Source organism: Merops nubicus, unplaced genomic scaffold (genome assembly GCF_000691845.1).
Source record: "Merops nubicus isolate BGI_N331 unplaced genomic scaffold, ASM69184v1 scaffold3210, whole genome shotgun sequence".
NCBI lineage: Eukaryota > Metazoa > Chordata > Aves > Coraciiformes > Meropidae > Merops > Merops nubicus.
Genome location: NW_008583510.1, coordinates 160,202 through 175,728, shown reverse-complemented (window position 1 = coordinate 175,728; position 15,527 = coordinate 160,202). Strand labels below are relative to the sequence as shown.

At 36.4% G+C, this 15,527-nt stretch overlaps 1 protein-coding gene across 1 annotated transcript in view; it reads left to right on the top strand.

The window, feature by feature from the left end:
* HGF (hepatocyte growth factor (hepapoietin A; scatter factor)) overlaps positions 1-15,527 on the top strand; it is a 43,557-nt gene that overhangs the window by 14,717 nt on the left and 13,313 nt on the right. The window contains exons 6-9 of the mRNA XM_008940983.1: positions 1,594-1,712; positions 11,444-11,618; positions 13,600-13,727; positions 15,125-15,227. Of these exons, the coding sequence (XP_008939231.1) occupies positions 1,594-1,712; positions 11,444-11,618; positions 13,600-13,727; positions 15,125-15,227 (525 nt within the window). The remainder of the gene's footprint in view (positions 1-1,593; positions 1,713-11,443; positions 11,619-13,599; positions 13,728-15,124; positions 15,228-15,527) is intronic.

Sequence of the window (15,527 nt, the reverse complement as noted above, 5' to 3'; positions counted from 1 at the left end):
ATTAGTAAATTAAACATTTTTAACATATTGTGGGAACACACCATGTACTACTGGGAAGGTCAGAGCATTCAGGGCTATGAAAGACACCTGCCTTCTGGAGAGTGGATTCCTTACAAGCCCAGTTGTTTTGAGTGGGTTTTGGGAGTTATGACTACAGATACCTTGTCGTTCCTAGACTCACCTTGGTTCCTGGGTAGTTCTGTGTACTCTCCATTGGTACATGACCAATGTTGGCATGTGTTGCCAACATCAAAGCTCGTCACTGACTTGGGTAGACAAAGCCATCTCGTTTTCTGCTATATTATTAACCTGTTAACTTTCTTCTGTTGAAATCTTTGGAGGTAATTTGGTCCTTTACAGTTTGTCTTCTATCTAGCAATAAATAGGGTACATAGGGTACTGCTGATAGATCTGAAGCTACCATGTTCTTGACTGCTCTTGGATTCTCAGTTTTATGAAGTTTCTCCTTAGCAGTTTTAGTGTTTTGGGTGTTTTTTAATTTTTATTTTTTTTTTTAAAATTCCACTTACATCTTGTCCCTTATATAGATGAAGGAACCTGATTTTTCCCAAGGAATGGGTGATCAAGTTGCAAATGCATGAGTCAAAATTAAGATAATTGTTTGACAGAAAAAGCATCCTAGTGAAAATACAGGCTTGTAAATCATATTTTCCTCTGCTTGTTCAAAACACATCTGCTTGTAGTTGTAAATGCCTTCAGTTTCCCAGGTAGTTAACTTTATTGTTCTCTTACATACTTTCCATGTTTCCCTTAGGGGCAAATCTACTTTATGTTTCTTTTGCAAACATATTTCAATAAAACTGAAAAACCAAGACAATTTTTATTCACTGGAGGAAAAAAAAAGTGTGAATTTATCTCCTCTTTAGGTTTATAGATGTTAATCTAACACACTTAAGTAAAAACCCTTTCTTATCTTGAATAGCTGCCGATCATACTATGATGTCAACAGGAACATGGAAACAATTAAATGGCACAGTAGTTTTAAATCTTAATGAGATAAAGTGAGACTGAATTTAATTTCTTATTTGTCTTTTTTTTATTTCCTCAATGCTTGAAATGAGGGCATAACCTGGAATGAGCTCTATTACAAAAATGGAGCTATCATTAGTAACATAGCTATTCAAAATAGCTTCCAGTTTGAACCCAGGGCTGTTGCACTGAAGAACCAGTTTTCTTAATGAGTCCAGCATGCCAGGCTGCGTTTATATAATCCACACTTAATTGGGCTCTTTTAAAAAAATGAATGGCTTTAGAATCTGGTCATCAGTTGACAGACACAAGAGCAAGAGTTTAGCAATTAGTGGAGTTACCCCATCCGGTATCCTGTGCATTAGCACAGCAGGGAATCCCTCCAGCGGAGGTCTGATTCTGCTGTGTATTTGGGAAGAGATTTTATGTTATGAACTTTCTAATAGTGTTAAAAGAGTATTAATCTCCCAGGATCAGACCCAAGGTTAATGGTAACTGGTTCTTGTTTGCCTCTGCTGAAGACTGTCCTTTAAGTACCTTGTACAAGCCTGTGCAGCGTTGCCAGGAAGATTTCCTTGACACGTTTCTCGTTGTGGTTTGCAGATATCCTGACAAGGGCTTTGATGATAATTACTGCCGCAATCCTGATGGCAAGCTGAGACCATGGTGCTACACTCTTGACCCTAACACCCCCTGGGAGTTCTGTGCAATTAAAACGTGTGGTGAGTTCAAGCAAAATTTATTACTTCCTTTTGCCTTCCAAAAACTGGACACAGATTGTTCAAGCAATATAGGACCACAGCTAGTTCGTTTATTGCACTTCACTGACTTTTAAAACATAGCTTTCAAAGAGGGCTTCCTATAAAGATGTTATATTTAATCTGGACAGGAAATAAAAGAGTTGTGTGTTACTTTGCACTGGAATATGTTTATGTCTTAGTTACAGGAAATTGCATTAACATACAGGAAAATCACGAACTAAGGCATCATGAGGCAGCATCGTCATGAAGATCTCATGTACAGTATTAGTTTGGCCATGGTAGGATTCTGCATTACAGTTTGGGAGGAGGTGCATGCATACCTTCCCTCCTCAGTGCTCTCTCTGTCAACAGCTGTTCATTGCTTTCTTTTCCTCTTGCACATTGTGTGGTTCTAGGCCTTGGATCCTGCACACCCTTCAGCTTTGTGCTGAAGACAGAATTATTAATTTCCTCATGGGTTTCTCTGCAATATTCAGCACTCCAATATCAAAGCATTTCACAGGCAATTAATTTCTTTTCATCTGTCAGCTACAAGATGGTGGCTTTTGTTATCCTTACTTTACAGACAGGGAATTCAATCAAAGTAACATTAAGGTATACAGACATTGGATGCCTACTTTGAGATGCTTTAGTTCAGAATTTTTAAAGCATTCTGCCACCTAATACTGCCTTCAAAGCCCAGATCCTCCCAGCTTTGGTGGCAGATCTGACAGCTCTGTTCTGCTGATAATTAGGTGCCTTAAATGAGCAACACAGGGACAATGAAGAAGGTAAAACCATTGGACTTTCCTTGAAAACTTATGTAAGTTTTTTTAGACTTTCATGATAATTCTGGTACTGAGGCAGATGGCAGAATTAATTTTTGATGGTACATGCTTTAATCAGCAAACAGAGATTTGCATCCCTGAAAATCTTTGCCATGTTCATAGCTTGTGGGAGTTACAAGATACTCTCCTCTCTTATCTCCCATACTTCTCATTAGTAGGTTTGGGGTCCAATTCTTTGCCATTATTGAACTGACAGCATGTCAAATGGTCAATGTACACGCATGATAATAAAAGCAGTCTCATAATACCTAAGCAGATGGTTTTTATTCTTTTTACTTAAAATACTTTGTTTATAACATCTTGGGAATAAAGAGGGTCTCTGAAACCAAGTCATGACTTTAACTGAATCCATTTTGTAGAAGCCTGTCAGCTTCATGTGCCCCAGCCCTGTGGCAGAGCCCCCATGAATACAGGCATAAAAGGGAAAATGATATTATTGAATTTTCCATGAAGCAGGGGCAAAGAACAGCTTCTAAAACTGCTCAGTGAAACCCAGTGTCACGTTAGCTCATGAGAAAGTCAGTTTCTCTTAGATCTGCAATTTTGGAAACTATAATTTCCTTTGTTGTCCTGCTTCAATTTTGACCAAAATTAAGTGTTAAAAAAAAAATCCTCGAAACCAGACACTGCTTTTCATCTAGCTTTAAGTGTCACTTCAGTAGGGTTATGTCATTGTAAAATTCATTTGGTTTTCTTGGGAGAAGGATAGAAGAAGATAATAGATTCTATTAAAAAGAAAATAAATCTCACCTGGAACTAGATTTAAGTGAGAATTCAAAAAAGAGGAAAAAAGACCAAAATATTCATAAGCAAAAAAAAAGAATGATTTTTAATGACTGTTGAATTTTCAGGGTTCTCTGTATTTTGTTATTTTTGTTGTTATGTAAACCAAGATAAAAAATTACTGGGGTATCAGAAATCCAGATAAGACACAGACAGTAGCGGATCTTACAAAATGTCTGTTTCCATAATGGAATCCTGTATTTTTTCTGTAATTTTAGCATACATATATATATATATATATATATAAATACTGCAGGGTGGGAAGGAGAAGGGAATGGCATTATAGGGCAAAGCATGGGGTTCTCCATCTTCATCTGGAATTCTTAGCAAACTAAATTATGCCATGTTTTCTGTTTCCATCACTAATAATTCAGAATTTTGTTCCCTGACATTTTCTTGGCTTAGGCCAGTGTAATGTCTTGGAGTGTCAATTCTTATCAATTAGTCTATTGTTTGAAATCCACAGGTTGAGTAAGAATACTCTTAATATACTTCCTGATGCACAGGAATCAAACTTATTCTGTGCTTTCACATGGCATTGTAAATGCAGTATAATGTACTTAAAATGAGGTAAAATATTCCACTGTAAAAATATAAGGTTAATTTGCTACTTTGGGCAATGTCTGTAATCAGATTCTCCAGAAACAGAAGAAACTTGACAGGACTACTGCTTGTTTTGTGTCAGGCACTCATTTAGTCACACCCATGTAGAAAGACTTGCCTGTGAACTTTAGTCCTAATTCATGAGTTACTGGTGATCTTTGATCATGGGGGAAGTTCAGTCTTTCCCCATTGTGAAGACAATCTTGCTTAGCTCTATAACTGAATTGTCTTTGCAAATTTTTAGTTAATTCCTTAAGACAGAAGTTGTTATTTTGGATTTTTGGTTTGTGTTTTGTTGTTTTATTTTGTTTTTTTTTTTTTAACTAAACTATCATTTCTCTATTTCTCTAATTATTAGATAATATATGAATCATACGTAGCATACTGAATCTGTTGTTCTCCCCTGGTAGATGTGTTTTTATTATGAAAAAAAATATTTCTAAGTTACAGCTGACTGTTTCACAAATGCAACTTTTGTAAACCTTTATCCTTTGGCATTTCCTGAGCTGATGTGTCAGTGTTCTGAGGATTCACATCTGGCTTTGTTGGTCACGTAAGCTTACAGCCCATGTAACTTTCAATATCTGGAGTCCGGCCTAAGCCTTATAAAATAGTTGGGCAGTAGATCTCTTGCAAACTACTGCAATGTCATCTTTGTCTACCCACGTTACATAGTCCTAAAAGAAAGGTAATCATCAAAATTGATTTAAAGAAAAACACAATATAATGATTTTAAAGTTTTGATGAAAGCCTTTTCTCTTATTTCTAGGCAAAAGTTGACTGAACGAACTAGAAATTCTTTCATTTTCAGTTAGAAATTGTATTTAGATTAGTGGAAATTTCATATGTGGAACTATATTTTCACTGCAGAAAACTGTAGGTATTTGAAAATTACTGGAGCAATCTATATGAAGAGGAATGCAAAAGTAGTGATCTTGAAAGTGCTTAATTGCTTAATCCAGCAGAGATTTTCAAAGGATGTTTAGCACATAGGCATAGGGCATTGCCCTCTACATAAGATACGATGCTGTTCAGAGTTTTCCTTTATAACCCAAAGGGAGAATTTATTGTTGATATTACTGTTTTATCACCAGCTCGGTTACCAGAATACCAAGAAAAAAATATTGAGGCCCTGTTTTCAGTTTCCTGACTTTCTTGAGGCACATAGAAAAATTGTTTTCCAGCCTCCTAGCAGGGAGCCCAAAACACTAGGCCATTCTGGGTTCAGTGGCTGTTCCATTTTCTGAAGCTGTGGCTGTGTGCAATCTCAGTACACTAAAAAGAGAACATCATGAGTTATATGTCTTTATGGCTTTGTGGTTTGGATTCTCACACAGGTTTTTAATTCCTATGCTGAGGACAGTTTATATATTTTACAAGAAATCCTAATTAGAAAAAATGCTTTGCAAATCCAAGTCCTTGGACCATATAAAAAAAATGTAGGTGTCCTCTCTTTGGGGGAGTGACCACAAGACAGCATGCTGCTTGTGGCTTTTGTTACATGTCATGAGTGCTAGTATGCTGTATAGCCAAAATGCTGACAACAGCTCATATACAAAATTTTCGGCAAAAAAGTCAGTGGAAGGAAGCATTTAGAAAATAAATATGTTTTTAAGACTGAAGAGACAGGAGGGCATTGTAACTTTATTTCCAGGCACAGAAGGCAGCATAAAACATTGTGGCTTACAGCCAGGGCTGTGAGAAAGAGATGACAGGAGCAATTAGGGATTAGAGATGGCTCAAGCTGCAAAAATTGGATCTGGATTAAGACTTCAGGGACCCCAGGACTGGTTTGAAGTTGCTCACATATGTGTCTGTGGTTTTGGCTTGAGACAATTTTTAGTTAGAAGAGAGGATAAAAGGACAACTATAACAGCAATGAAGAAGTGTAGGATGAAATGAAGAAATGGAAGCAGTGACAGCAAATATGAAAAAGGAAAATGACTGTTACTTTGGCATGAATGAGGACATCGACAACAGGGAAGACAGGAGCAGGGAGCTCATACTGCTTAAAAAAAAAAAAAAAAAAAAAAAACGATTTAAAAAAAAAAAAAAAAAAAAAAAGAAAAAGGATGGCTGCACTTCTGTGGTTGAGATATAGGGCCCAGAAATGAAGCTACATATGTCATCATGTGAGAGCTGCAGAGCTATATGGAATTATTGTAGTAAGAACAATGTTTTGTTGCTGCCTACCTGATTTCCAGCCAAACCAGTTATTTTACCATAGATTTAGCCTTTGCTGTCAGTGTTCTTAGGCAATACGAAAGGATTACTTGACCCTAAAAAGCCTGAGAGGATTCAATAAGGGGCTGCGTTTCGTTGGAAAGAGCAAGTAATGAAACAACAAAATTGAGAATCTAGGTATAAAACGACCCTTTGCAGTGCCTACAACTTTTGGGAAGGCGAAGAATCACCATTAGATTGCTCAGTCTTTAGAAACAGATTTCAACTGCCCGTTTGAATGTGAAGTTCTAAATAAAGAGTGATTTGTTGAATCACAGTATGTAAACAAATATAAGTGCCACTCAATTTAAGCTTAATGTTTATGTAAGACAAAGATATTTATAGAAAGGAGGCAGTGGAAAGAGACTGAGACTTTGTAGCTGATAAAGTGTTACCTTCCACCCTGCTTCACACGAAGGCACAGCAGAGGTCCGGCACTCATTGTGTATGCAATGGCTTAATTTACATCTCCTCAAAACAGATCCTTCTCAGATAATTTTCATCATTTCTGTGGTAGTTTTGAAAGTGAGATTTAAGAGCTCTCAACCTGCAGAGATACATATATATCTATATGTAAATATATATAAATATATATATACATTTAAGGGATTTAAATTAAAGAATATTTGGATTTAAAGCCTAGTTGTAGATATTGAAACAATCTGGCAAGATCTCTCTGTGCTTAATGACACACAAACTGTAGGTGTGCAGGCTTTAGGTGACAATGAGTTCTTCAGTACCGTGATTCTTGAACTTGGGTCTAATTTATTTCTTTGATTTCTCAAACATTTTTACTGAAAAAAAAAAAAAAAAAAAATCAAAACCACTAGAAATTAGTTTTGTGTTGTTTTTCTTTTTTTTTTTTTTTCCTTCTTCTTCTTTCATGTTTCATACACTGTGAGAAACTACACTGAAGGAAACACATAGAAAGAAAAGAGTTGCCACTGTCATACTCTTGAGGTAGGAATGCCTGGAGGTAGTATAACTGAGCAGGAGCAGCATCTCCCTGTAACGTCACTCAACTTTCTTACTGACATATGCAGAATTGAACCGATCATGTTCAGTGGGGACTCTGCTGTGTTTAGAACACTTTCTTTACTGGGTTAGGCACTTCTTACCTTCTAAAGCCTACTTTTAGAATCCTTTGTTTTCCATTTTCCTTTTGTTAACTGACACAGTAGGAAAGATATTGCAGTAGTATAAGCAAAAGTAGGAACTTTCCTGATGCAGTAATTTAGGACTCTGCTTCTTTTTCAACTCTGTCTTTTTCCAAAAATACATAGATATTACCATGAAAGAACATGACCACTCCAGCAAAGTCCCTATCTTCTTTTAAGTCAGTAGGAGTTTCACCATTGACCTAAAATTTGTGCAGGATTTTCTTTTGGGTCATTGGGATCAAAGACAGAAATAGTCCTCTGACTGGTTACTTCAGTTGTAGAATGACTCAAGGCCCCTGCTGAGTCCCTCATGCTGGCATTACTGTGAGAACCAGAACTGAGAAGACTATCTGTGGCTTTACACACAAAGCTTTGGTTAGTGTTTCATCTCTTTACTTAAGCATCTATGAATGCATGAGCTGGCCCTTATTAATAAAGTTATGTGTTTCAAAGTATCAAAATGAAGAGGGTTTTATGAAAAAAAGTAAACCTTTGTATTATTGCACTTTGGTAGAAGACCTCTGACTGAGCATGTGAAGGTGGAAATACTACTAACAGGAATTCCTCAAGGAGCTGTGTGAATAACATAGTTAATTTGAGTTCCTCATAATGCAAAAATATTACAACAGATTTCAAAAGTAGCAAAATGCTGCTAGACAATCACCAAATTTTTCTGTTCGTCATGAAGTTTCATAAGAAAGGCCATTTAATCAATAAATCATAAAGACTAGTATTTTATACGATGATATTTTGTGTGATCTTTTTAACAGTACTTTTTACCTCAGTTCAGAACTGTAAAAGCTGAAGCTGAACAAAAAAAAAAAAAAAAGGGTGCTTCTAATATGAAATTGAAGTACCTCATTGCTTTTTGAATTTAAATTCATCTTCTGATTTGATTCCTAATGTCTTTCTCATTGGAACAAGCCCTTGGAACCACAGGTCTTAATTTGTGTTTTAGAGGAGTTTCTAGGATAAGAATAGGAATTCAGCCTTACTGATTTAGCTTGATCTTGTTTCCACCTTGTCAGAGAACTGGTGAGTATGGTTTCAGGGATCTTTCATCAGTGTTCTGCACATCTTGAGTTATTAAACTTCAGGCAATTCACTGTGTGGGTGACAAGAGTAATTATCCTCAAGAGCAGGACCAGTACTGAATGGAAATGACTATTTAAGTTGTAGGCTTGGAGTACCTGGCACTTCCTAAAGTCTGGCAACTACCATATGCTGTGCAAAGCACCTCTGTAATACCTTGTGAGGCATGCACCACTCCTCAAGCCTTTGCATGTCCTTGCACACATCCAGCCCACCTTTCATTAATGTGAACAGGGAGACTGTTCCCATCATGCCTCTTTATGGAAATCACCAGTTGAATGAAAGATTTCTTGAGCCTTTTTTGATGATTTTTGAGTTTTCTGTGAGACTCAAGTCCCAGAATGGGAGAGGTTGTTTCTGAGGACACAAGCCCTTAGAATTTCAGAATTAAATTTCAGAAATATTGTGGAGTCTCATTTTTCATGTTTTAAATTAGACATCTGTAGGAAATGCAGGTGGTATAGGAAGAAGAATTTGGCAAGTGTTCTGTGGACCTTTTGGAATGATAGAATCGCTTTATGAATTCAGATCAAAATATATTAGTGATCTTCTTCATCTCTAGAGTTCTTATTGAGAGCTATCACAAAGTAGTAGTAGTAGCAGACAATCTGTCACACACTGCAGAGTTTGAAATAATTTCTCCCTTAGCCATTGTAATGTAAGTCTTTCCAGTAGTGGCTTGGCTGTGCGAGTATTCATGACAAGGTGAAACTTAGGTTTGTCTGGTTCCTTTAAATAAAATATTTTGACATGTATAAATTGTTGTAAAATCTGATCTACAGATAGAGATCACTGTCCAGACACAGAGTACAATGTTTAGTGACCATCTGTGTATCTGTAGACATCTAAGAAGGAAAGCTTTGCACAATGGCTCTATGGCTTTGTTTAAATCAATTGATACATTAGTTATTTCATTTCAGGCATGTGATTTTAACCCCTGTACACACACAATGCTACATAAACACCAACCTAAGTACTTCTTCCCTTTTGTGGCTGAGTAGGTGTGTTCTCTAGTTCATTACAGTTGAAATAGTATATTCTTGAAAATAAGTTGGATTAGCTTGCATTAGGTTGAATTTTTATGCTGTATTACTATTATTTAAGAAAGCCTTTTTCTACAGTGGTAGAGTTGTAATTTATTAATTTAGTTAGGAAATAATATGTAGCCAGCATGCTGTATGCATGCTGACATTTATCATGGAAGGTAACTCTTTTTTTTTCCACATTGTGCACCATACCTCTTTCATTTTTAGCAAAAACACTCTATGTATTTTTTTAAAAGTCTACTATGTATTTGACTGTGACACAGCAATGTTCAGTCTAATCAGCTTAGGAGCTATTTAGGAATATAATTAAAATTTATTTTCATATATTAGTTATGATGGAAAAGTGAAATATCCACCTATGTATTATTATAAGATGTATAAATTTGTCCTTTTGTTGTCTAGTTGTTCAAAAAGTGAGTAATAATGATCAAAAATATAGTTAATAGCTGCAAACCTGTTTGAATCCACTAGAAAGGGTGCTTTTGTCAGCCTGCAGAAGTCTGCTTGTGATACTTGCAGTGCCATGTCCTTTTGACTTTGGAAAGAGCTTGGAACTCATAAGCCCATTGAAAGAGGACAACCTTTGTGAACACAGGGCCTTGGGAAAGGACAGGAAATTGATTTGACCCTACTGATGTAAAAGCATCAACCAGTTGAAGAGTAAAAGGGAAATTTTCCAGCATGGAGAAATGTATCATTCAGCTGTACAACTTGATGTTACCATCTGACAAGGAAGTGATCTTTAACATAGAAGATTAGACAGCAAATCAGCCAAACCCATCTGTTATGACATTTGGTTTCCTTAAGATCCATACTCTCTGTGAGCTTGTAGAACTGGCTTAAGTTACCAGGAATGAACTATATTAGGAGTAACACACAAATATTGTTCTAATCACTGGACCATTTGAAGAAAACTAATTTTACAACTTTATTAACATACTTACTGCTGGTTAACTAATACTTTTAAGGCAATTAATAAAATTAGTCCTGTGAAAAATAACAATTACCAACAGATGTGCAGTTACTTAGAAAAATATTAGGAGCTTTTTGGAACACTGAAGAAGTGTTGCTCTTGCTGCAGTGTGTCTAGTTTTGATATATATGAGGCAATATCTGTGCCATTAATTTGCAATTATGAAAATTGCATAAGAAATAAAAAGAGACTTTCAAGCTATGTGAATGAGTCATTTCAAAACCCACTGTTTTTCTGAATTTAGTTCAAGACAGCCCACACCAGGGTGAATGCAGAGTGTATCAACATCTGTAAAAGATCTTTGGTCTGATGAATTTGTTAGTCTTTAAAACATTTGTCTCTCTGCAGAGAACACTGATTTTTAATTTCCAAAAGCTGGGCTTTTTTTCCCCCCTTTAACTATATGAGGCATAAAAAGAGAAACTTCAAGGAGGATTTAGCACATTACTTTTAATAGGATTTATCTTTCTTTTTTCTTTTTCTTTTTCTTTTTTTTTTTTTTAACCTGCATCTTTTTTTCCTGTGACTTGATATTCTAGGAATTCTTTGGAGAAAACCAATCGAGTTTAAATCCTGCAAACATGTAATAGCATGTTTAACAGTGTGCATAAGTGTCTCACTCCCTTTTGTAAGGCTAAATGAATGGGAAAATATTTACTGAACTGGGAAAAGTAACCAAGACTATCTCCTGACCTTCAATGATACAGCATAGGCCAGGTGTCTCACTAAACAAAAGTTCTTAAATGTTGCAGATTCATTGCCTGCAAGTGGATAAACTAGCATAAGGTCTAACACCTGTTTTGATTTCATGGATGTTGTGAATATCAAGAGGAGAAAATTGTACTGTAAAAGACATCAGATTGGCAATTTGACCAAAGAACTACAATTACCGTGATTTGAGCTACAATGTAGTGTTCAAACCCGACATCCTGAGCCAGGCTGAGTCTTAAGAGAATGAAACAGCACTTCTTCTCTGGGTCTGCAGACGAAAGCCTTGTGAACAGCACAGAGGTGGCAGCTGAGACGTCCACATGCGTTCGGGGACAGGGGGAAGGTTACCGTGGCACGGTCAACACCATATGGAGTGGAATCCAGTGCCAGCACTGGGACTCCCAGTTTCCTCACCAGCACAACATCACTCCTGAGAACTTCAAATGCAAGTAAGTAGAGATACGTGGGTCTCTGCAGTGGGAAAAGAGCTTAGTTTTAAAAAGTTTAGAAATTCATGCCACCAAAGTTGACCATGGGATCCCTGTCCGTGCTCTGTAACCTGATGCATTCGCTATACTTGCTGATGCTGAAAACCATTTAAACATGGTATATTGAATTCTTCAGATCTCAAAATATTTGTTTTAGATGAACTTGTGTGAAAATGTAGGTCTCTTTACAAACTTTTTCTTCAAGAATGTGTTCACCAATTTAATTGATTGTGAAGCATGTGGATGTTTTCCAGTCTGGGACCTGACTCCCAGCAGTGCTGATATATTACTATAGTTTTCCTTTCATGAAGGTAAGTACTTGTTAGCAGTTTGGTTACCAACTTTAACTTAATACCTCCTAAATTTTAGCTAAGTGTAATCTTGGCAATATTGGGCATGTGTCATATTTGACAACAATTCTTTTATTTTTCATCTTTTAAATCCTTTTACTGTCTCATTACTAAGTGCATGACTAGATCCTGTTACCTGAAGGACCACTGGTCATCTAACCTTTTTCTGTAGTTCATAAATTCCCAGGATGTGAATAATTGACTTATTTTAGGCCATTACCTTCGTCATCTCTTTCAGTCCTTTTTTTGCTAAACCTAGAGGAAACTTAGCTGACCAGCAAAGACTTAAGGCCCAGTTTGTACTAAATGTCTTTATTGGTGTCTAAATATCAGCCTGGGCTTGTGCTGGAACATAATAGATCTTTCAAGGTAAAGAAAAGATTCCAGACTGAATTTGGATTATCTCTGTAACAATAGCTGATTTGAGCAAAACAGTTAAGTTTGTTGTCTTAATCGCTTCACTTATATTGTTCGGTTTATTGATCAAATGCTGTGCCTTGTTACACACATCTACTGAAAGTATAACAGTCATCATTGTAAAGGAAAGTAGGACTGATCCTGGGCCTTCTCTGTCAGTCCCAGGACCACCCTGGATTTACCTGGCTGGTAGTGCTTGAGCCTGATCCCTCAGGTTTTTCTTTGAGAAACCACCACTTAAACCAATGTGTGCTGTACCTATGTAATGCTGTTGCAGTATTAGGCCCTTGTGCAACTTTAACGATGTTCCTAGAAGTGTAGAGGGGCTAACAATATTAGGACTGCTTATTCAGCTCATGCTTGAGACCATAGTGCCTATTGAGGTGAATAGCTTGAGTAAAATCAACAGAACCTCTGGTACAACAGTTGAAAACTCATATGAGTAAGAATTATGGTATTAGGCCCATTCTTTCCATAGTCTATTATCAGTAAGTGCTACAGACAGAAAAATATGAGAAATGTGGAGATGCACAGAACATGGCAACAACTGGCAGGAGATGGGAAAATAAAACTTACATTTAAGAGGTTTGACTATTGCACGCAAGCTGTGAGAGACATTTAAAGATGTTCCCTTGTGACTAACTTTTACTTTAAAGATAACAGCTGTATAGAATTTCAACATACATTTTTTTTATATTCCAAGACTCAGTTTCTTAAATGAATCACTGATAGTCAACAGGAGTCTGTTTCTCTAACTCAGCAGAACCATTTGAAGTACAGGGAATTTTAAGCACTTTGGTACTGTTTGTACTTAAAAAGACTTGTGATGGATTGCAAGTGTATCCAATGTCAGCTTCCATGAAAATTTTGGTGGAGAATCCTGAATAAAAATAAGCTATATTGAAAATATTGTTAATCTTCATATGAAATCTCATACCAGTCAAAACATAGGTCCACTGAAAATGGATTCCCATAGCCATTTTTTTTATTACAATTACTATATTTTTCTGGACACTGTGTTCTTACTGGCTCCTCATCTCCTTGCACTTGACACTGGTCAGTAACATGCAGGCCTTAAGGAGCCTGTATTATTGTCAATTCATAACAAAAAGCAGTAGAATGCATCAGTGGTTTTAGGTTATGCCCGCTGTGAGCTAACATATTTATTTTTATAGGGATTTGAGGGAGAACTACTGCCGAAATCCAGATGGGTCTGAATCGCCCTGGTGTTTTACCACTGACCCAAACATCCGTATTGGTTATTGCTCCCAGATTCCTAAGTGTGACGTATCGAATGAACAAGGTAACAGAGGGAAGGGCAATAGTGTGATTTTAAGTGAATGCTGTACTGTTCCAAATGGCAGATAGGCAGCCTTGAAAACTGGAGAAGTTGGTCTTGGTACATCTGTATTACACCTGCATAGTTCCTCTCTGGCTTTATTTGCATACTTGGGATTCATCATGGTGTAAATGAGATTCATTTCTCAGTTCATGTTTTCATTCCAGCAGGGAAACCTGCAGCAAAGATTTTTAGACAAGGTGAATCCGTGTGACATTTTATATTAGCTGGAGATCTGCTCCACTGTCTTACCTTTCTTAGTCTGAAAGATTTTTTTCCAGAGCTGAGATGATTCTGACTTGGTTCACAGTCTTTTTCTAATAGCATGTGAGACCACTGAAACTGATATTTTAATTTTTCTTTTTTCCATATAACCCCTTGTCTAAAAAGGAGTTGGAGAAAAACACATGGGACTTCCCATATAGCCTCTTAGCTTCAAGCTCTTGCCTCTGCCTGTAAAGTCCACTCTGAGTCTTCAGACAAATGTTTTTCCCATGAGGTCTTGCTGTTACTCTAAGGAGTATTATTGCATCCTGAGAACTGATGTTAATCATAGCATAACTGAGGCTAAGACCTCAGACCTACAACCCTACATCATGATGCATTAGGATCTCCACCTCTTTAAAACTGAGAGAGTTGCAGTTGTGAGAGTTATATTAGAGAAAGGATTAAAGTTTCTTTAATTCTGTGGTTTTTGTAAAGTATCAATTATCAAAAAGTAAAAATACTGATGAATATGAAATTAAATGCTTTATACAAAAAGTCTTTACAGCAGTGATCATTTTAAATAATCCTCTTGAAAAGTCTTTAAAAGGCTTATGATAAAAGCTTATGAATTAAACATGATTTCTGTTGGAGTGAACAGGCAAGCTTTTGAATTACATTAAAGTCATATTGATTTTTTTTATTTTGCCAAAATAGAACTAACATCTAGAATTATATACTGCTGTCAGTATCCAGAACCTACACAAAGGTAAGATGTTTCAAATAGGCTGAGTACCTTTTTGGTTTTGTATAAAAGAGTCCCTGATAACTTTCAGAAAGTTCTGTGTGGCCCTTCTAAATTAACCATAAACTATTTATGAAAGAATTTTTCCTAGGTTATCTAAGACAGAAAAAATTTAAATGCTACTGTATTGAGAATGAAGGCCTCAAGCCAGAGATTATGTATCTAAATTTGAAAACTTCCTCCAGTTTCTTTCTTATTTGATTTATAGAGTTGTCTGATTTATATTGTATGGTGTTTGCTAAATATAACACTTGTCTTTAATTATTTGGATTACTGAATAAAAGGAAGAGTTTTCTTTTCAATGTTGTACAATCACCCTCCACTTCTTTTTATCTCAATATCCTTTATTCAGATTGTTATCGTGGCAATGGCAAGAGTTACATGGGGAATCTATCCAAGACAAGATTTGGGCTAACTTGCTCCACATGGGACAAGAATATTGAAGACTTACGTAGGTGTGTACATATGAAAGAGAAAGAGATGGTTCAGTGAGTCCTGAATAAATACTGCCTCCAGATGGCATCTCTTTTTCTTCTGCAGTGACTATAAAATAGCCCTTTATGCCCTGGAGCTTTTAGTATCTTTCTTTTTTTTTTTTTTTTCCCCCCCTTAGTGTTTAAAATTACTATGCAACACGTTTTTGTTCAGGTTAACCACTAATTGTGGGCTTTGGGATGTTTCTTAGTGTTAGGTTTACTAGCCTGGTTTACTCCATCTTTGTGCTTGAAAGTTTTGTTCTAGGAGAGGATAGCAGG